This window comes from Caenorhabditis elegans, chromosome II (genome assembly GCF_000002985.6).
Source record: "Caenorhabditis elegans chromosome II".
In the NCBI taxonomy this organism is placed as follows: domain Eukaryota; kingdom Metazoa; phylum Nematoda; class Chromadorea; order Rhabditida; family Rhabditidae; genus Caenorhabditis; species Caenorhabditis elegans.
Window position 1 is genome coordinate 11,493,029 of NC_003280.10, and position 21,796 is coordinate 11,514,824.

The following is a 21,796-nucleotide window of genomic DNA, read 5'->3' on the forward strand; positions in this document are numbered from 1 at the left end:
CTGATTTGAATGATCTCTGTGACTCGTTTCTTTTACTGTCTGCGTCTATGTATTCAACGAATTCAGTGCAATTCAACAGCAAAGATTACAATGATGACTATTATTTTTTTGAGAAAACCTTCTTCGTGAGACGTCATCAGATTCATAAAGGTCTCGGAAATAGCTTGATGAGTAAACATTTGATCTCAAGTTCAAAGAACTATTAATTTTGAAACCGGAGATGATTCATTGACAAGGAAAGCAACAAAAAAAACTACCAGTAAAGTGTAATTCAAGGAAGAGGTAATAGGCAAGATCTACAGGAAAAGAATGGAAAATTAGTAAAAGTGATTTCTAGATATGAACTAAAAATGTACAAAAAAGAGGGAAAAATATTGATTGTACAAACAAAAAAAGAGATAACAAATTGAACGGGTTGGGTTGACCTTCGAGTCATTAGAAGCTTGATTCTGATAAGGTTGTTGAGTCGATTTTTGCAGGAGATTCTGAAATTTAAAAGTAAAGCTTTTTAATAAGTTTATATTGTTTTACACAAAAATCAATAAAGGACGAAGCGGTGAACATTTTAGTTTTCTAGTTTTTTAGATGTTAATTTATGATTTTTAAATTTGAATTTTTCGCAGAATTTATGTTATGGGCAACTGGAATCCATCTGAATTTCCTGCTCAAAACATTACCGTTAACTTTCTCCTCATCCTCATCTTCACTCGATTCTCCGAGTAAGCTCAGATCGTCTTCTAGCGACGATTCCACCGGAGCTGAGTCTTCTTCCATCTTCATCGACTCCTCTCTCTCGTTGTCGCTCTTTTTCTCGTTCCCATTTTCGCTTCCACTCACGACGTCTTCTCGCTCCGATGTTGGATAACTTATCATTTCGGGTCTGAAATAATATTCGTTATTTCACACAATTTAACAGGAAAAACACCGCAATCATACTTTTTATTTCTTGCCTGTTCTAATCTTTTCATCTCTTTTGCTGTTATAAGCAGTTGGGGAGCTGGCTGCTGTGGAGGTTCTCCATCCAGCCAACCCGCGATTTTTCCAATACTGGAACTACAGAAGTTGAGCCCTGAAAAATATTAGTTTTTGTTATTTAACTATTAAATTAAAATTTCTTACAAATCGGTTCATAACTAAAGAATGGAGTTCGAATAGCTCCAAGCATTAGAACAAGGAAGATTGTCATCACGATTTGAGCTATCAATGGAGCACCGTCATATAGATTTCTGGAAAAATTAATTTACAGCTTTTTTTATGAATTCGTCAAAAAATACCTGAAGAATAAATTAAAGTGCTTCGCAGAACCAGAAAAAAACGCAAAGAATCCTCCGGAAATAGTCTCAGAAAACACTTCGATGATAGAAATCTCGTGGAAAATCGATATGGTTTGACTCTGAAATTTACAACATTTAAAATAATTTAACCCAACAAAGAAGAAATAAAACAAAAACTAACCTCAATGTACTTTAAACATTTTGATTTTTGCCGATATTGGAAAGGCGATGCGAGGATTTCAACCATTCTTGAGAGTAATCCTTCTGTAGCACAAGAATCATGAGCATGCTCTTGGAATTGTGCAAATCTTCGTGATTCTGCTTCTTGATATTTTTTGCTATAACCAGAATACATGGAAACAAGAAGAGCAGTTGAGAGAACGAGAATCCAAAAGTTTCGTGGCCGAACGATTGATCGAAGAACAACAAAAGCAGCCGCGGGCAAAATGAAGATGTTCAGTGTGAAAATGAAAGGTTGGAGAGTCACAAATGTATCCTGCCAAGTACGATCTGGAGCTGGAGGCTTCACGCTGAAAATGTTTGACAACGCGGATCGGACGGCTTCTCTCTCTTCAGCCAAATCTGCTTCATCATTTTTTAAATACTTCGAAAGAACCGACATGCTGTGCCGAGATATTTTAATTCTGCAATTCAAAGCTTAAAATATATCGGAACTAGAAGAAAATATACTCACTGTACATCTTTTTTAATTGAACCTTCCAAATGATAGTCAATTTTGGTTTCGTGGAGAAGTTGTCGAAGAATCAGACGAAGACTTTGATCAGGCTGAAACTATTGAATGGGTTATTTACGGATTTCTTTAAAGCTTTTAGTTTACCTTCTGAACTTGATTTCGAACAGATAGAAGTCGTTTTGACGCTGGCGGGCTTTCTCCAGAAGTTGGATCATTCGGATCTTTCCACACATTTTCATGTGTAAATTCTTCGTCAATGTCTTGAGTTGCGAAAAGTTGCGGGACGAGGAGTAGAAGTGTGACCCATATTATTTTCATCTGAAACAAGCGGAAAGTTGAAAGAGAAAAGATGTTTACAGCACGCTCAGCAACTGACAGGCGAGTTCATAAGATAACATAGTTGTTTGATCAATAAAATGTTGTGTTTTTCCGAGTTTTCAGATAATTCGCATTTAAACTTCACTTTTTATATTCAGAAAATTGTAAAATCGAAACATTTCAAGAATTGCGAAACAAGTTTTCAGAAGGCAAATTAATAAGTATAATACGGTTGACAATTGGTGTATGCAGAATTGTCGTGAATTTCGATGCCTGCGTACGCGAGAAATTTGCATTCATTATTTTCTTTTCCACAGTTTTCCACACTTTTCTCATCGATTTTTGCAATAATTTCATCAAATTTTCTTGTTTTTCAGTAAACTTCAAGATGAAGCTTTGGGATTCTCCGAATACCTCGTTCCCTTATTCATTTGATGAGGTTGCCAGTGCGTTTTGGGACAGGTGAGGCAGGAAATCTCGGAAAATGGTAATTTCAATTTCTAAACCCTCAGATACCCAAATTCTCATGCAAAACACATCATTTCGGAGGATGTACTCGAACGCCAGATCACTGACAACACTATTGTCACTAAAAAATTGATTGTCAAGCAAGGTATTTAGCTGATATTACAAGAGCCAGTAAATTATTCGCATAATTTTTCAGGAAGCTCGATTTTGAAACGTGTTCCTCGTTGGATTTCGAGAATGACAGATATTCAAGTTGTTCCTGTCATTGAAGAAAGTGTTTATGATAAAGTATCGAAAAAACTCGTAACATACACTCGAAATGTTTCACACATTTCTCTATTTCAACTCCATGAACGATGCATTTACAAATCATCCGAGGTTTATCATTGTTATTTCAAATCTCTATTTACTGTTATTTTTCAGGATAATCAGCAGCATCACCCAGCCCTTCTCACTGACGTACTGCGAAGTGTCACAGTTTCAATCGATTGTGGTCGAATGAGCTCAGTTTACGAGAAAGTCCTACTAATGGGCTTCAAAAAATCGATCAATAACACAACGAAAGGGTTGTTTGAGAAGCTAGAAGAGCGATTTGGAGTCAAAAACGTTGCTAATGAGAAAATGAAAATGATCAAGGAAAAGATTATCAAGTCATCGTCAAATCTCGTCACTCATGTCCAATGCGAAGAGGATGTCTAGTCAGCCATACTGAATATAAATCTCAAACATTCACTTTTTCCCGTTATTTTCATTTATGTCCCCCCAAAAAAATCTCAATTCTCATAGAATTACTGAATCTTCTGCACATTCTTTGCATTGAACTGAGACCATTATTTGTTTGTTATTTGGCTCTCAATCTCTCCTGATAAATGTACATATTCAATTTATTTTTTGAATTTTTTTTGGCTATTTTCTGGTTATTTACCAGCTATTGTTATCTTTCTTGACCTTTTTTGTCTGAATTACATTATAATCTATCATAATCTCCAATATTTAGGCTCTTCTCAATAAGGCTTTTCAAAACTCCTTCAAAAAGCTTCTTGGTCTTCGATCAACGATATGGCGAGTACTATTTACCGGTGAGTGACCTCCCAAAAGTTTCTGGAACACGGCAGTTGTTCCACTTGAATCAGCAAAAAATAACCATCAATCACAAGAAAAAGAGACATAGATATCAAAAGAAAATCCCCTGTTGCAGCCTGATCACAATCGTCTCGCTTCTCTCATTGCTCCATTGTGCCTATTCCGCCGCCCAACACCGTTTCTACCTGCGTCTCACTGAGCAACCGTTCATCAATCTCCCATCCGACGTCGTCGCTCAGACAGTTATCTCCTTGATTGCACTGATCTACGGAACTTCCTTCCTGGCCAATCCATTCCTTTTCATAAAGAAGGATCAAGTGAGTTGGAGGAGAGATTCATGAAAATTGTTTAAACCAAAAACGAGGAAAACCCGATTTTCGTAATGAGAATATCTGAAAATTTTCAAAAAAAATTATGGCTGTGCAAAGTATTTGAAAAATAACTATTTTCAGCTAAAATCTCAAATTTTGCCAGTTTAGAAGTGTTAAAAAATTCCGTCAGTGGCGGCACTGACAATTTGGCAAAATTTGAGATTTTAGCTATAATATGCGCCTTTTTCCAATACTTTGAACCGCCATGATTTTTTTTGAGAAATTTTCAAAGGTCCTCATCACGAAAATTGGCAGTTTTTTGGTTAGTTTGGGTCTAAAAAAGCAATTTTTTCTCTTTTTCCAATTTCGCTACTACGCCTTTAAAAAACTTAAAACAAAAATTAGTTCGGAGCTTTAAAATCAATTTTCCTGTTTTTTGGCATTTTCAATTTACTTCAATTTCCCAATTTCCAGCACCACGACCGATCATGCGACGAAGCACTCAATTGTCCATCATTCATCACATTCGACAACCGTGCCAAAGCAATGTCCCCAGAATTTGCGATGCTCCGAACCTTGAAACAACAGCAACGTCAACGACAAAACTCTTCTCGTGGAACTCACAGTGGACGTGTCTCCGAAGTTATTCAAACGGAAGAAGACTCGGCCGACGATTCTCAGGAATAACTTCAATCTCTGCTCGTCACTTCTCTACAAAATCCTCTCCATTCCTCGACACCTCATCTAATAATAACATTTCCAATGATAAGAAGAAAACACCTAGTCGTTCGCCAGACTTTAGCAATATTCCGGGTGCACGGTAATAATTTGTTTTGTCTTTTATGTCTTTCAACTATTTAAAAATATAAATCTTTTCCATTTTATAGTATCCCAAAATCGATGCCAAAAAGGACCCGATTCCTAGAAATCAGTAAGCAGCAGGCCGACGAGGCATTCAGAAGTTGTCTTGAAATGGTTCGAAAACACGATATCGACAGTTATCTAGCCATTTTGACTATCAATAAACGAGCACAGCCAGAAATTGTCGCGGTTTGTAGAAATTCGACCCAAAAATAGTTTTAAAATCGGGCAAATTCAGCTTAACGCACTGAACGTCGAGTTGGCTTCAATTCGTGACAAAGTGGACACAAGAAAAGGAGACGCTTCAGCAATGTATCGCCTTCAATTCTGGAAGGATGCTATTTCATCAATCTACGGAATATCTCCACTTCCTGTACCACGTCAACCTGTTGCTATTGCTCTGTGCTCTTTCGCCGCTGGTGCCAACTCTGACATGCTTCTGAAACTGGTTGAAACTCGCCAGTCAACAATTGGTGATAGGCAGTTTTCTGATATTAATGCTGTGAGTTTTAATATTGAAAAATTTCGAAAAAATATGTCCGAAAAATTTAACATATTCCCAATCGCAAATATTTTGTGATTTTCTTAAATTCAAAAGATCGTGCGCCTTTAAGGATTACTGTAGCTCCCATTTCCTCATCGTTGAGTGATTTTTAGAAGCTACAGTACTCTTTAAAGGCACACACTCTTCCGAGTTTAAGAAAATCGTTCGCTTCGAGACCGGTTACGGTGTTTTTGGAGCAAAAACCAGAAACTTTTGCATCTGAGTAATATGTTTCTTTTGCTCTATGAATCAAAGAAAAAAATCATTATTTTTCAATGCGGAATTTAGATGAGAAAAACCAATTTTGGTTTTTTTTAATCTAAAATGTAGATAAAATAGACAAATTTCTTGAAAAAAAAAAATTAAAATTACTAAATATTTTTCCAGTTATGCGAATATGGCAAATCAACAATCGGGTCTCTTCTGTGCCTACAAATCGATGCTCTTGCTCGTAACTCTCCAGAAACTAAAGTACTCCCAATGGCCTACGATGTTGCAAAAGATCTCGGAGCCGCGTATGCTATCGCCAATATGATTCGTGCCACACATCCACTACTGGCTCGTGGAATCGTTCTTCTACCAGCTGATGTGATGTCTTTAAATGGTGCCACACCGGATAGTCTTTATAAAAAGAAGAAGCTCGATGAGATGGTTGGAATGACAAAAGATCTGGTCAACGAGTCAAAACGATTACTTATTGATGCTCGAAGTCCGATAGAAATGGTACCGAAAGCTGTGAGACCTGCGCTTGCAGCCACTGGAGCCACAACTGACTATATCATTAAAACAATCGAAAAGAATAATTATGACATCTACTCTCCTCATCTTCAACGTCGAAATCCACTTCTTCTCTGGTCACTTTTGGTTCGAAAACTGTGCTCAAAATATTAAAATGTTATATTTTTCGTGTTTTTTCTTCATCTTCATCTTCTTTTTTTTTCTTTCCTCTTTCCCTTTCCCCTTCTCCCCATTTCGTGTTCTCTCTCTCTCATTCGAATAGTTATATTTATATTTATGGCATCAAGTAAAGAGCTTACAATCAGTGTGGAGTACTACGAAGACTAGTAAACGGATAACTGAATCATAACAAGGAGCCCATCGTAAAGAAGAGCGGGAAGAAGAAGAATGTGGCGAATTAGAATGTGCAATACGAGAATACTCGAAGATGAACCCTCTTTTGAATTGTTGTTGTTGTTGTTATTCTGGAAGCTATTTTTTCTCTTGAGAGAAGAGAACATCCTCAAAAAAAAGATATAACAACAACAATTTGAAGGGGGAAGCCATTTTTACAAATTTAGCGTTAAGCTGGAACACTTCTCTCGAATATTATTTTAAAACTACATTTAGACTACATTTACTGCTCTTGCGAATTTAATTTAATATTCCGATTAACCTGATGCGAAATTTTTGAACAAAAACACGGAACCGAAGAGGTGTGTGCCTTTAAAGAGTACTGTAGTTACAAACTTGTGCTGTTGCGGAATTTTTATCGACTTTTCATAACGATTTGTCAAAATGTATCTGTTTTAAGTGATTTATGTTAGTTTTTAAAAAAATAAATTAAAATTTTTTAATTAAATAAAATTTAAACAAAAAACTATGTAAAATCAGTTAAAATTCCACAACAGCAAATGATTGAAACTACAGTATTCTTTAAAGGCGCACGCTTTTTCGCTTTTTTCAAATAAAAATTTATCGTGTCGAGCCAGATGCCGTATTTTGCATTTAACAGTAAGTACACAATCAAGAGCGCCCTTACGGAAAACTTCACTTAATATTGATATATAATTACATAAACATTATAGTAAACGTGCTTACCTTTGCGATACGGCTGTTATCAGTTGGAAATTGAGTATGACCGGCGAAAATAGCAATCATTATGAGAAATTCACAATTCAATCAGCTTTTATACGCAGAATTTCCATTTTAGAATGAGAAATTTCTATCAAGTGTAAATCAAAGAAAATTTAAAGTTAGCAATCCAGTTTTGACACCGTTTATTCGGGTGTTCATCAATTTAAACATGTTTTGAATTTTAGACATGTTAAAAGGAATCTATCAGGTCTAATAATTTTAGCTGAATATTTCCGAAGAGAATTAGAGCAGCCTGGAAAAAATCTAAATTTTTTAACAAAAAATATTACTCGGATGCGAAATGCTGCAATTTATGATGGAAAAATACGGTACCAGGTCTCGACACGGCCGCATAAGTTTATATGAAAATTTTTATGCGCCTTCGAAGAGTACAGTAGTTTTGCGCAGCTTTTCGAATTATTTTCACCCCCTCTGCTCATTTTGCAAATTCTGAATGCATTCTGTACATACTTTACAAAAGTTTCCGTTCAACTTCTGAAAATTTGTTTGCTCTTTCCGGAGGCCTCCGCCAATCTGTCAACTCCAATTTGCTGAAAATGAACTCAATTCGTTGTTTACAAGAAAAATGCTGGAAGAAGAGAACATGCAGTATTAAAGATGTTTATGTTTTTGAACTCGCATCCTGATTTTTTTTGTGTTTTTGTGTCTAAAGTTCTGGGATCAGAATTTTAGATTGTTAGTGTTAGTTTTGTTGTTCTTTTTTTGCAAAGAATTGCATTTTTCCGGGCGTTACTCGCTTCTTCTTCTTGTGATTCTGTATGTTTAGGCAAAAAGTTCGGTAAAGTTTTTTTGAAATTGAAGGCTCTGAAGAGAGATTTTGGTGACAGTGTTCTCGGTTTAAAGCTTCTATGCAAAGTGCATAGTCTTCCTAGAAAACTGTCCAGACCACCGATTCATTTTTGTAAAACCCTGCCCATCATACATATTGTTTTCACCTGTTCTCCAATATTTTTCAACTCTCCTCTCACTTTCAAACTGTCACGAAATGCTGAAAGAGAAGCTCTCAATACCTCTGTCTGTCTCACTTGATCGCGAGACCCCCTCTCTGTATTTGTACAGTAACCACTGCGTCTCATCGATCCACGTACTCCATATTATTGTCTCCTGCATCAAACACACCTAGTTGCGCATGTTTTTGCAGGAGCCGCTCCCCTCCTCATTCAATGCAATCCATCAATTTCCCGTCCTTGCCAAATACGACATTTATTATAAGCAACTTTTTTTATTGGCCTTTTAAATTTCAAAAGTTTTTTCAACCCTAATTTTTTGATCTTTGCTAGATCTGTTGTTTGATGAATTTTGAGGAAAGGTTGATATCAAGAATTGAGCTCAGGCTCGAAAATCGCCTATTTGTGTGCCTAAGCCAAATCCAAAGCCTAAGCGTAAGCCTGAGCCTAAGCCGGATACTAAGCCTAAGCCTGAAAACGATTCATTTCTCAGAAGGATTCTCGAAAATTGGTTATCATGTTTCATTTTGTATATCCAATGCAGCTTCTAATACAATCATCACTAATGTATCGGAACGGATCGGGAAAACCGATAGTAATCGGCAAATGCCATTAGTCTATCCAAATTGAGACAAAATGATGAAGCATCAAGGACGCGCACTCCTCCTTATCTCTTATCAACCGATTTGCCACGTCAGATTCTGTCTAACTTTCACCTTTTTTCTCGAATCTCCTTCTTGCCGAAAGGATCTATCCGTTCCGTGACTCCAGTCTTTCATGCACTTTCTTCTTTATAAGAAAGTGATAGTTGCGGACTTATCACTGCTTATCACTATTGAAGCCACCCAAAGAACTAGATATCGGAAACATGTTAGCCGGTACGATGATTCGAGACTTGAAAAACAAGGGCTTGGTGAGGCGAAGACAGTGATGGATTACGCAAGGCGAAAACATAAAACTTGAAACATTTGGCGATGATCAGAATATTATCAGATAAAGTTCAACATTTCGATTTTTAATTTTTTTGTCATTCTTCGAGTTCCGGAAGTGAGATAGCCTTTTTGTTTTAGAATTTGTTTTATTTTTACCGTTTTTCCCTTAACCTGCTACTGAACCCATTTAAGTTTACTGTAGAAAATTGGAAACGAAACTTCGAGTAAATTTTTTTGGTATTCCTGGGACTCACTTACATTTATATAATTTGTACTTTGAAAATTTTTTAAAAATACTGGAAAAAATTCTACGATAAGCACATAATTGATGTAGGCACAGAATTCAGCATGTCTGGTATCTATGGTATCTAAGCGGCCTGCGGCTGCCTTGCCTAAGAGCTTGCTTACTTCCAGAAGCACACAGGAAACATTTATCATTTCCCAGTGGAGTTTCTGACAAACTAATTTGAAAGAGAAGTGTGTATATCTACAAGATGCAAGCGTCAAGTACCTAGGCAGGTAGGTAGGTAGGTAGGTAGAAAACGTGCCTACCTATCATGAAAGCTTCAATATTGCGCATTATGCCAATTAAAATAACAAAAATTAGCCGAGATATAATTGTTTAATAGGAAACTTCCAGAAATTCAATTGAATACATTGAATGTCTTTGTTCTTGACCCCGTCAATGGGAAAAAAATCAAATGTTCAAAAACTAGAAAAGTACCTTGTGTATTTTCATATTTACATTCTAAAATAACGTAAACAACGATTACTTATGTTTCCTTTTTTCGGCGCAACAATTCTCGGCAAAAGGAAACTATTTGGCGTTAAAGGGAATTCGATAGTTTCAATTGTTACAAGGATTGCTCAAAAATCATTCAATGAGAAGCTGTAGAGCAACGGCAAAAATTGAACAAGTAATATTCAATCCGTCCTAACTTTTTCCAGAGTGGGTTTGATTTCAATTTTCCAACTGTAAATTGAGCACGAAATTTCAAACTTCCCAAATTGGGAATACCAATGATTACCATATGTTTACGACTATAAGAGAGCTGGATTCCGTGTGCTCCATCTGGATATGTTTGACGTGAAAAGGCGGGAGATTTCAGGAGGAATAAGGGCGGAGTGTGAACGGTTTCTCTTTCTCTCTCTCTATTCCAACAAGCGTTCTTCTTCTCATTTTCTGCCTCTCATCCATCTATTCATCCATCTCCTCTTCTGTTATCGTCGTCGTCGTGTATGTGAGAAAGTGCGTCTATTTGTATATAAACTGTGTGTGGCGCAGCGCTTCGGCCCTCCCCGGCCAGCCGTGCGCAAGTGATCGACCAATTGAGGTCAATCGGAGCCACAAATAGAATCTATGTCGGGGGCTCGTGGCGGGCCGCTGCGCCGTGATTTTTTTGTTTCTCGCATTTTAGTCTACCATTCTATCGTTAGGTATATTGTAAAAATTTGGAGCAATATCGTTTTTTTAAATTTTAAACGTTCTCATTTTCATCTAGATTCGCTTAGGCTTAAGTTAGGCTTAGGCTTATGCATAGGCTTAGGCTTAGTATCCGGCTTAGGCGTAGTCTTACGCACAGGCTTAGACGCAGGCTCAGGCTTAGGCTTAGGCTTAGGCTTAGGCTTAGGCTTAGTCCAAGGCTAGGCTTTGCTTAGACTTAGGCCTAGTCTCTGGCTTAGGCGTAGGCTTAAGCTTAGGCTTATGCTTAAGTTCAGGCTTAGGCGTAGGCGTATGCTTAGGCTTATGCTTAAGTTCAGTCTCGGCGTAGGCTTATGTTCATTCTTACTAGGGTTTTAAACCAAAGAAAACCCCCTAAATCAATTTGTGACCGAAACTAAATCGAACTTCAAGTCGATGGCAACTGTACATGGCAACTCTCGTAACTTCCGTTATTTAACTTCAGTGTATTTTCTCAACGTCAAAGCTCTTTTTAATTTTTTCTTGGACACTCCAACGTCACGACCAGTATAAAAGTTCAAATTGGTAGTGGTCTGACCTAAAATTGATCTAAATTTAGTTTCATAGAATTTTCTCATCTATCAAATGGTATTCATGTGTTTATAACTATGAAATTGTTTCCCCCGGTGGAAATATAAATATAAACACCGAAAACGCATTGTTCCAAAAATAGATGGGCTGTGTGGTCTAAAATGGTTTGGTTATATGTTGACCAAGTGTTTGGTCAATATCAGAATGTATATATCTATACACATCATAAGAGTTGAGTAAAACATTTTCCAATCAATTCCAATCTCAAGCCGATTTAATTTTAGATATTTTAAACCATTGGTCTCATTTTTATGCAACCAAACGGTTCACCGGACGAGTTGAAAAAGAAAACAGTGTGCAATTGCTAAAAATAGCTCCGAAGTGAAACGTGGGTGTCCCTAAATTGATCTGCTCAACTGTTGACTGGTCTGAGTCAATATATCTGTGTGAAGCATGCATGCGAAGCCGCAAGGCAATAGTTACTGAATTCCTTCTAGGTCATCGAACAGGTTTTTATTACACATTTGCAACCATTTTTTTCTGATGTTCTAGATCTGCTACGAACTTGGAATGCAATTGGTTCATTTTTGAGATCAAACTTGCAGTTCGAAAATACCTTTTCATTTTGTTTCTGTAGCTCGTCATAATTTAGGAATTTTGTTATACATATCACTGTAATTAAAAAGATTCTTGCTATTTTCTAAAAAATCTTAACTGCTCTCCACGGAACTTGTGTATGAGCCTAAGCCTAAGCATTAGCACAAGCCTGAGTCCAAGCCTGAGCCTAAGCCTGAGCCTGATCCTAATCCTAAACCTAAGCCTAATCTTAAAATGTTACAAGAAGGTTTTTCCTTGCGCTTGGAGCGCAAAAGAAAAGAAAAAGAGCTATTTAGACTTAGGGTGCCTAACTGGAATAAAACATTGGAAATCCCAATCCAACCAGCCTAAGGGCCCGAAAAACATACTAGGATGCCCAACTTGAATAAAATATTGGAAATCCTTATGACACACTTAAGCCTAAGGGCCCGAAAAAAAAACTAGGATGCCCAACTGGAATAAAATATTGGAAATCCTTATGACACACCGGCGGTATGGCGCGGCTTAAGCCTAAATAGCCACTTTTATCAAAATACATTTGAGCTCGTCGTGCGTTTTACAATAACTTCTCAGGCAACTCAAAAGTAATCTGTGGATATTTTTCAGTAATCTAAATGAAGACTATAGATTACTAAGAAACTTGGAGATTTCATAATGTTTGGGGGGATGCGAGCATCTATTGGAGATTTGCCATTTGATAGAACTTTTAGCGGCAAAAGTCCAAAACAAAGCTCACAGTGGGCTCTCAAAGATCATGAAATAGCACTGTAACGAAGAACTTTAACGATCTAACGAAGCAATTTTCCAAATTCACTTTGGCAGCTCATATCTCCGTGGATAAAATTTTTACAGAAAAGTCATCAACTGATAAGTTGTTGATATTGTTGTATAGAACAAGTTTGTAGTTGAAAGTTTTTTTTACCAAAAAATTTTTGTTTGAGAGAAAAGCATTAGAAACGGAATAGCGTCATAAAAATAACAACAGCAGTTGCCGCACTTCATGCGGTTTTATCTCAAACAAAAGCGGAGATATGAGCTACCAAAGTGAAATTGGAAAATTGGCCCTCCAATGCTTCGTTAAAGTGCTATTTTCAGGATCTTTGAGAGCCCGCCGGGAGCTTGGTTCTGGAGTTATATTGATCAAATTAACCCTCCAGTAAAGGGGGACCTTTGATGAATATAATCACTCTGATGGTATTTAATTCCGATGAGTAATCCATTTTTCTTTTTCTCACATTTGTGAACCAAAAATAAGTTTTAAATAAAGGCGGGATATTCTAAGGTGTGATAACATATGATATTTATTTTTAAATTTAAATAAAGTTTTTTTTTATTTTTGCTAAAAAACGAATAGTTTACAACCGCCTCGCTCAAATGTATTTTGATAAAAGTGGCTATTTAGGCTTAAGCCGCGCCATACCGCCGGTGTGTCATAAGGATTTCCAATATTTTATTCCAGTTGGGCATCCTAGTATGTTTTTTCGGGCCTTTAGGCTCAAGTGTGCCATAAGGATTTCCAATATTTTATTCCAGTTGGGCATCCTAGTTTTTTTTTTCGGGCCCTTAGGCTTAAGTGTGTCATAAGGATTTCCAATATTTTATTCAAGTTGGGCATCCTAGTATGTTTTTCGGGCCCTTAGGCTGGTTGGATTGGGATTTCCAATGTTTTATTCCAGTTGGGCACCCTAAGTCTAAATAGCTCTTTTTCTTTTCTTTTGCGCTCCAAGCGCAAGGAAAAACCTTCTTGTAACTTTTTAAGAGGGTTTCATATATTTTATTAAAATCGGGGCGAAGCCCTGATTTTAAATCCATATTGTTTTTTTTTGTCTTCCACTATCCCTGCAAATAGGAAAGAGAATGTGTTGTTTCTGATGAAGTAAAAATCATCATAAAATCTTGAAAACTGAGAGCAGGAGGTAATATTTGAATATATTGGGTTGGAAATGTGTGTCTCCCTGTGGGTGGGGTGGCGATGTGTTGGCATCCAACCCTTCAACGAACTGTATCTCCCGCCTGTATCTCCCTTCAAAGTAAGAATTGGGTTACAAAAATTTGGGGGAATATGAAAATAAATGTAAGGATTTCAAAAATGTTAATTTTGAAACACCAGACCAAACCACTTTTTCTGGGCAAGAGGCAAAAAATTAATTTTTTGAAAAAATTTCAAACTGGCACAAAATTTTTTCAAAAATAAATTTTCACAAATTTTTGGTAGATTTCACTTTTTATAAATATTGTTCATTGAACACAGAAAAGAAAACGAAGATTCATCAAAAAATGAGTGAAAAATCGCAAAAATTCGAAAAAGTCCGTGCTGAAAAACTCGATTTTGGCGGTGCTGAAAAAAATTGCTACTAAAATTTTTTTTGAAACTTAGTTTTTCGGATTTAGCGTCAAATTTTGAATCTATGTAAAAAACAGAATTAAAATTGATCTCAGATTGAGTGAGTAATAAACGCTCAAAGTTGAAAAATGAACAACGCAAAAACGGCAGTAACTTGCTTCAAAGTCGGTTATCTCAGTGAGTTTTCACTCAATTTTCGAAATTTTTTTGCTCTATCGCTTTAGAAATATTTGTAATTTCATTTTTTTTCCTCAAAATCAAAATATCTCAAACGACCGCCATCCTACGAGAAGGGAAAAAAAAAAGTTTTTGGAAAAAAAATCAAAAATTTTTTTTCTGCCTCGATTTTCAAAATGAAAAAATCACTTTTTCGGAATAATTTTTACTTTAAAATGTACCTACGATCTTTTTATACAACAATTTCACCTTGGAACCAAAGATTTCTCAAAGACAACAGCGCACGAAGCGGTGGTTTGCGAAAAAACACGAAAAAAACACACCGAAGTGGGAGGGGGAGGTCAAAATTGCGAATTTGACTTTGGAGCTCACTAAAAGAGCTCATAGCTGATGGATCTGGATGATTTGTATGTTTTTCGACGCATCTCGTCGAGTACTATATACTGCTAAAAAATCTCGTAAAAATCGCAAAAACTCGAATTTTCCTGCAAAAAAAAAGAGGCGAAAAATGAGAAAAAAAACGTGATTTTTGGAGGATACTCGAAAATACTCTTCATATCTCGGCTCAAAGAGCTCCAATCTTTCTGAAATAAAGCATACAGAGGTGGGGCAAGCTTCTTGAAGAGACAGCAAAAAACCGCATCAAAATCCATCCACCCACCGTCAAGTTACACGCGCGTTTTCAAAGTGAACAAAAAACAGGGCATAAAAAAATTTAGACGCCCGCACCCGGACTCGAACTTTTTTTATATTTTGAAGCTTAATATCTCGGCTCCTGTACATCGAAATTGGCTCAAAATTCACAAGAAACCTTATCCTGCTACGATCCTCCTGTCATTAAATTTTCGTGAGCTTAGACCGAAAACTGACAAAACGCCAAACTTTCAAATTTTAAAAAATAGTTGAGGGTCATTTTGAAAACACCTTAAGCTCCATAACTCGGCGAGTTTTGATGCAATCAATTTGAAATTTTACACGGAAGCTTCTTAGTGGCCTATACGTCTCTGTGTTAAATTTCGCTTTGATCGGCCAACGGGAACCCTTTGAAAAATGAAAAAAACGTTATAAACCCAAGCCTAAATAGAGCTAACGCTCCCCCACTGACGCCAAGCCTAAGTCTGAGCCTATTCCTAGTATAAGTCTGGCCTGAACCTAAGCAGAAATACCTTCCTTCGTAAGTTCCCGCCAAACATATCCCTTTCTCACTTTCATTTTCCAAAAACTTTCTCCCATTCCGCACTCTTCCTCCGGCTCGACCGTCCGCTCCGCCTTCTCAGTCTCTCTGTTCCCTTTTCTCCATCTTTCCGAATATCCGACTCACTTACACAAACAAACAAACAAAAGTCCTTTGCGAAAAGCACATATACCGTCCCCTCATACATACACTACAAGAGAGGGGGCCCCTCCGTTTTCCCTATTGATTCCCCTTCTCTCGCTGGTCACTCACTCTCTTATTTCTCCCCCTTTTTCCATTTTTATATTCACGATTCAATGTGTCATCTAAACCTTCTACTAGTTCTGAACTATTTTTTCTCAGTTTTTTTTCTATTCCGGAATGTTTGTCCTTTGAAGTGCACCACGATGACCGTAACCACTTTTGTACACTATTTCATAATTTTGGAGTCTCAAAGTTGCATCTAGGTTTTGGTGGTTTTGAGCGGAGGGGCACGCCATTTTTTTGGAATCTAGTTCTTATTGTTAGAAGGGTAAGAATTGTGATCTTGTAGACCCAAAATATTATGACCTCAAAAACCAGTCATTTCACTTATTTGAAAACCAGGGGCGAAACATTTTGTCTTCTACTATAAAATTATCTCTGATTATATCTACTGCTTCAACTCATCCTCAGACCTACGTGCCTACGTGCCATGTTTCTTGTATGATTTCTTAATCTCACTGAATTTTTTTCCTATCATTCGGCCGTAAGATCTCTGCCAAAAACTTTAGCAACTTTAGGAACTTTTAAACCAAATTTTGCCAGTTTTCTGTAATTTTAAGTGAGAATGTTTGTAAAACCAATTTGTGCAACTAGCATTTCTCTAGATCCTAGAAGCCTAGATCCTAAAGTTGGTCGAGAAGTTGCGTAAGATCAAACTAGCTAGTAAGATCTCTCGATCAAAGAACTCCCTATCCGTTTCCTACCTAAAACCATGGTTTGTGCCTTCTTTCCAGGCTACCTATACATTTTGATCTATTTCCTCATACGTCAAATCAATTCACCCAATTTATTCAATCTTGACGAAATTTTTCTGTCAGTTGATCTATAAGAAGCATCAAATGTTGATCTTTCGAAAAATTGAAAATACTATGAGGAATATAAAGTCTAAAGATCCGTCTCAGAATGACAAATGATTCCGTTTTTGCACAAACATCGTCTGACCTTGGCGGAAACGTTTTCTTTACTTATTTCCTTAGGATACTTTCTCATGTTAAAAAAATTGGTATAAAGTTCCTGAATCAACAGGAACCAAGCAGTATGGGTGGTCTGGCTTTGACCACTCTGGCTTTATAATGTGGCTGAAAATTGGTAACTATTTGGTTGATCAAAACATTTGTCGCACACTCTGACAGTTATTGACAGTCTATCTTTCTATCTGGTCTACAGTAACCCTACAGTATCCCTAGAGTATACAGTAGCCCGTACTATCTCTCTACCAAAACCAACTGTTCCTCAATTGAAATACAAAAACCCTTTAAAAAAACAAAAAAACCCTAACAAAAACCCATCCTACAGCACTCATACGGTACTACAGTACCCCTGCAGTACTACAGTGCTCCCACATTACTCCTACAGTATCCCTAAACTAACCCACTTAGTATAGAAACTTAAATTCCATGTATTTTGCTAGTTGACAATTTTTTGATGTTTCCAGTTAAATTGGCCAAAGCGGAAACTATACTTCCTTTTCCAAATTCTGCAAATTTGCCGTTTTCTCTAGTTTTATTTGAAAAAAACCCAATATTTAATTAGATTACTTCTGCAACATTATCACTCATCTCATGACCTTCCATCCCCTCCTTTTTCATGTTCACCTTGAGAACTCGTAACACAAATCAAAACTGTACTCTTCCTCCCCCTCCCGCCCGCGATCACTTTTCTCATTGTCTGGCGCGTGTAAATGGTAGCAAAAGCTGGTTGTAATCATAATTACACTTTGACATTTCACTCGTTGCATTGTTGTCAATCACTCACTTTTTCCATTTTTCTCGCTGACCTCCTCATTGCAGATGGACGAACTAATCACCCTGGAAGGTGCTTCTCAATCTGAACAAATCATTGGATCCCATGATTTTTGCAACTTTTCCAATATCACCCATCATGAGCACGATGAGCAATCGATTTCGATTGTCTGGTGGAGCAACGTGGCAGTTTTACCCGTGATTGCTCTGATAGGATTGGCTTGTAATCTACTTAATATGGCGGTGCTGACCTCGAATAAAACAGCACGCCGAATCCCTTCGTGGAACCTTTTAATAGCTCTCGCAGTATGTGATAGCTTATTTTTGATATTTGCTACTCTGGATGTAACTCCATTATCTATTCCATCACTGGCATTTTCCACTTCTTTCAATCATTTTTATTCAAGAATTGTGCTTTATATTCGGACATTGGCATCAACTTTCTACAAAAGCAGTGTTTTGTAAGTTTTAGTTTTTTGAAATTTTATTTTATTTTAAGGTCGTAATATTCCAAAAAGTAAGTTTTTGGCAAACTGCCAAATTTTGGAAAAAATTAGGCATGTATATAGGCATGTATGACCTATTTTTTGATTATTTCATACATAGTTGTTCAATTTAAGATTTTGAAGCTATTTTTAACCTTCATTTCAAAATATAATCGAACGACTCAAATCCATTTCCACATAGCATTTAAATTATTTCACATTTCGCTAATACTTTTTTTCAATTTTGCAAGTATTCCAGAATTGTTGTGGCCTTCAACATTGAACGTTACCTGTGCGTCGTTTGTCCGCTAAACTCGCATCGATGGTGTACTTCAAGAAACTCGAAAAATGCGATTGCCACTGCGTAAGTGGGGGTTCTATTTTTAGCGGGATTATTTGTAAATCTATAAGAAATAACTGGGTCAACAGTTTTGGTTAATTGAAGTTATGATTCTAAATTGTGTGTATTTTGAAATTCCAGGGAGTTGAAGATCCAGGAGTTATGGTAGTTACGCAGAAAGTCCAATTGTTGGAATATTTGGAAATTTACAAAAACTTTAAATTAAAATTTCAAAAATCTAAAACTGCACATTTGTAGTGTTTTGTTTTGTCAAAAAAATCTTCCTTCCAGTTTTAAGTTTAAAATGTGTGCATAACAAAACTTGGCATAACTCGATTAATTCCAGAATTGTGCTCTCATTCCTGTGCTCCATTCAATGGCCATTGGCCTATGACACAATTCGTTGTTTCGAAAGCAATTCAAATCAATACTACTACGTGATTCTAATGTCGACAAACCGTGCTCTTCAGGTATTTACCATGTTCTTCTTTCCTACACTCTTTTTTTTTCGTTTCCAATGGCATTGTGGCGCAAAGTAGTAACTTGATATCCGCCACTGAGTTTTGTTGTAATTAGAAAAGCTTTTACTTACTGTTTGGAGAAGGTAAATTAGAAAGATGGGGAGGTAGGAATCTTTGAAATTTATTTTTAGAATCAAAATGAGCAAATCGGATTTGCACAAACACATTGAGAAGTAAACATAACACCCGATTAGTTGACAGTTTGTGACTGGAATGACTAATTGTTTGTTTCTATAGTAATTCGCTGAGCAGGGGAAAAATGGCGGGAGAATAGAGGTCAAAAAGATGATAGGTAATTATGAGTCAGTTAGGTTTTAGGTGGAAATTTATCTAGGGACCTTTGATGGGACTTGCAACATAAGAACTAATGTATCGTTTTGCTCCTTTTAGAAATTAATATAGTAATGTAGAGTAATATTTTAACTTTCTGAAAACAATGTTACTTTTACTATATGATTTTGGAACATTGCTCAAAAAATGCCATTAAAGTTGCAATGTGATGTGCGATCAGAACATTGTGACTTTGAGGCAGTAGTTGAGCAATTTTTGAAAATGTTCATTAAAAGTAAAGTTATTTTCAGAAAGTTCAAATATTGTTCTATATTTCCATATACGTTTTTAAAAAGAAAACTTCGACAACCATGAGAAAAAAGGAATTTTGTGAAACAAGCTGGAAATTAGATCTCGACAATTTTTGAAAAAAATTTTCAATTCAAAAATTCTAGATTTTATATTTTGTATTTTTCAAATCAAATTTATTCATAAATTTCCAATTTTTTTCCAGATTTACTACCGAACAATGGACTATGTGTCTTTATTCGCTTTCAATGTCCTCCCAATTATTGGTCTTCTCTACATGAATTCTCGAATAATCTTCACTCTTCGCAGAGTTGTTGATGAAGATTCAAGAAAATACGAAGAAACCAAACTTTCCGATGGTTTGATTCAGCATGATGCTCATAACAACCGAACTATGAGAGCAAATGCAATGCTTTTCGCAGTCGTCTTCATGCTTTTCTTCTGTGTTGGACCTCAGGCTCCTGCAAGAATTCTGTTCGATATGTATGGACAGTATCATCCAAAAGCCATACTTTATGTATGTTTGAGCCAACAACTGGTATTCCTGAATGCGTCACTCAATTTCTGTTTGTATTGTGTTGTGTCAAAGAGATATCGAACGTTGATGAAACAGACTTTGAAGAAGTTCTTGCACAAACTTGAAGGTGAGCAACATTTTGAAATTTTGTCGAGCTCGCTCGGCATGGTGTGTTGAAGTTTTTTTCCTGGAAATGTAAGAAGAAATATAGAAAAATATTTGAATTATTTGAAAATGACTTTTTCAAATTTAAATTTTAAAAAATTGCTCAAAAATTGACTCAAAGTCGCAATGTGTCGAGTGAATATGCCATTTGATATATCGATATTTGATTTAATTCTTGAGCAAATTTTTACAAATTTCATATAAAAGTGAAACTATTTTTAGAAAGTACAAGTATTTTTCTATATTTCTATATAAATTTCCAAAAAAATACTTAAACATAACGAAGAGAAAAAAGGGCCTGAAAACGGCCTTACATAATTTCCTACTTCATGCTTTAACTAAAGTTGAATATATTCCAATTTTCAGGAGTCGACCATCCATTCCAAATCAATCTGAAACAAACAAAGAGCAGCTCGGCACATGTGACATCTCTTGAGGATCATCATGCTCACCTCATTCAAAATGTCTAGATCATACTTGCTTACTCAAATCAGATACACGGGTTCTCTCCCTCATTCCTAGCATTTTGCACATACATATATGTATTACTAGGTTCATGCTTTATATGTACTTTTATTCCACGGGTTTTACCTTGATTCCAGTCCTTGTAATTAGAATGATGATCTTCGGAGACAGAGAATAAATCGGTATTGTTTTTTGATTTCTTGATGATTGGTGAATGGTGATGACGTGAAGGGGAAAGGTGTGTTTTGGATGGAATTTGACGATTTTCAGACGTCAATAGAGAAGCTTGATTGGGGGTCATCGGGGAATTATAGGCGCTAATTATTGAATGAAAACAATGACGAAAAATGTTCAAAGCTCAGTGATCTATAGCGGAAATTAGTTAAGAGACTTGCCAAATTACTTATGCACATCTTTCAATTAATCTGAGTGGTTGTTTACACTTGGAGAACTGTATTTGATAGTTTTATTTTCACAAAAAATGTGTCAAAGCGCATAAACTATATGCAGCAAATATCTTTTAAAAATTAAAAAAAAAACTAAATATTAAACAAAAAAGTTAACATTTTTATTCACTGTCAAAAAATGGCAACCACTCAATTTTCGACTATCAAAAAAAAGAATCGAAAAGTTTATATTACAAATTTTTTTTACTGATTTTAGGGGATCAAACATGCAAGAATGCTCGAAACTTCTTTGAAAGTCCAATTTTTTAATATTCCAATTTAGCAAAACTGACAGTAAATATTGAACATTTTTAATTTTTTTGGTAACACATGTAGTTGTCCAGTTAATTTGAAACTTGCCAATTTCAAGATTACTTTAATAATTACTGCACAATCTCTACTAGAATCGATTTTTTGATCTAAGAAGTCTTTTTGAATTTTCAAGCCTTGTTGTTTCAACAGTTTGTAACGTCAACTAAAAATATGTATAATCTTAAAGTAATTTTAAACTCACATCAATAGACTTGAACTTACCAAGGTTTCCGTACTGTTGTTTTTCATGCTGTACGGCATGCAAAATTATTTATTTGAATACAGTTAATTGCAATTTCACCAGTAGATATTATCAATTTCTTTTTTTTTCCAAAAACATCAAGCTCGAAAAATGATAAAACCATAGT

The 21,796-nt window shown here is 36.1% G+C and overlaps 6 protein-coding genes and 2 non-coding genes across 9 annotated transcripts; 5 read left to right on the plus strand and 3 right to left on the minus strand.

The window, feature by feature from the left end:
* Nucleotides 1–13: 13 nt before the first annotated feature.
* Nucleotides 14–155, plus strand: B0334.17. The gene has a single exon (NR_051711.1). It is a non-coding gene; the product is annotated as an Unclassified non-coding RNA B0334.17 (non-coding RNA).
* Nucleotides 131–2,293, minus strand: ooc-3 (Chloride channel CLIC-like protein 1; the record flags this gene model as incomplete). Of its 2 annotated transcripts, none has more annotated exons than NM_064055.4 (8): nucleotides 131–485; nucleotides 678–880; nucleotides 937–1,069; nucleotides 1,120–1,226; nucleotides 1,275–1,393; nucleotides 1,456–1,918; nucleotides 1,969–2,066; nucleotides 2,113–2,293. In NM_064055.4, 8 exons carry the CDS (start codon nucleotides 2,284–2,286, stop codon nucleotides 436–438), a joined length of 1,347 nt encoding a protein of 448 aa, NP_496456.1. In that variant the 3' UTR covers nucleotides 131–435. The 2 variants fall into 2 exon arrangements, with proteins under 2 accessions (NP_496456.1, NP_871910.1); NM_182110.3 differs by having other exon boundaries at nucleotides 208–485; nucleotides 1,969–2,060; nucleotides 2,113–2,286.
* A 370-nt stretch (nucleotides 2,294–2,663) lies between these two features.
* Nucleotides 2,664–3,635, plus strand: prel-1 (PRELI/MSF1 domain-containing protein). The gene is made up of 4 exons (NM_064056.4): nucleotides 2,664–2,748; nucleotides 2,799–2,899; nucleotides 2,951–3,132; nucleotides 3,178–3,635. The coding sequence occupies exons 1-4, from the start codon at nucleotides 2,675–2,677 to the stop codon at nucleotides 3,451–3,453; spliced, it is 633 nt and encodes a 210-aa protein (NP_496457.1). The 5' UTR covers nucleotides 2,664–2,674; the 3' UTR covers nucleotides 3,454–3,635.
* Nucleotides 3,636–3,751: 116 nt separating this feature from the next.
* On the plus strand, nucleotides 3,752–5,332 carry emc-5 (Membrane magnesium transporter). The gene is made up of 5 exons (NM_001381609.2): nucleotides 3,752–3,833; nucleotides 3,953–4,154; nucleotides 4,623–4,968; nucleotides 5,036–5,198; nucleotides 5,248–5,332. The coding sequence occupies exons 1-3, from the start codon at nucleotides 3,814–3,816 to the stop codon at nucleotides 4,833–4,835; spliced, it is 435 nt and encodes a 144-aa protein (NP_001367261.1). The 5' UTR covers nucleotides 3,752–3,813; the 3' UTR covers nucleotides 4,836–4,968; nucleotides 5,036–5,198; nucleotides 5,248–5,332.
* nuaf-6 (Phytoene synthase) lies at nucleotides 4,637–6,597 on the plus strand (the record flags this gene model as incomplete). Its single annotated transcript, NM_001383956.2, has 4 exons — nucleotides 4,637–4,968; nucleotides 5,036–5,198; nucleotides 5,248–5,511; nucleotides 5,941–6,597. The coding sequence occupies 4 exons, from the start codon at nucleotides 4,637–4,639 to the stop codon at nucleotides 6,442–6,444; spliced, it is 1,263 nt and encodes a 420-aa protein (NP_001369891.1). The 3' UTR covers nucleotides 6,445–6,597.
* A 17-nt stretch (nucleotides 6,598–6,614) lies between these two features.
* Nucleotides 6,615–7,431, minus strand: B0334.20 (uncharacterized protein; the record flags this gene model as incomplete). The annotated part of the gene is made up of 2 exons (NM_001267373.3): nucleotides 6,615–6,755; nucleotides 7,372–7,431. 2 exons carry the CDS (start codon nucleotides 7,429–7,431, stop codon nucleotides 6,615–6,617), a joined length of 201 nt encoding a protein of 66 aa, NP_001254302.1.
* Nucleotides 7,432–15,721: 8,290 nt separating this feature from the next.
* On the minus strand, nucleotides 15,722–15,787 carry B0334.16. Its single transcript, NR_051712.1, has one exon. It is a non-coding gene; the product is annotated as an Unclassified non-coding RNA B0334.16 (non-coding RNA).
* Nucleotides 15,788–17,644: 1,857 nt separating this feature from the next.
* Nucleotides 17,645–20,864, plus strand: npr-41 (G-protein coupled receptors family 1 profile domain-containing protein). The gene is made up of 5 exons (NM_064058.7): nucleotides 17,645–18,059; nucleotides 18,343–18,447; nucleotides 18,770–18,893; nucleotides 19,729–20,167; nucleotides 20,572–20,864. Exons 1-5 carry the CDS (start codon nucleotides 17,647–17,649, stop codon nucleotides 20,673–20,675), a joined length of 1,185 nt encoding a protein of 394 aa, NP_496459.2. The 5' UTR covers nucleotides 17,645–17,646; the 3' UTR covers nucleotides 20,676–20,864.
* The last annotated feature ends 932 nt before the right edge of the window (nucleotides 20,865–21,796 follow it).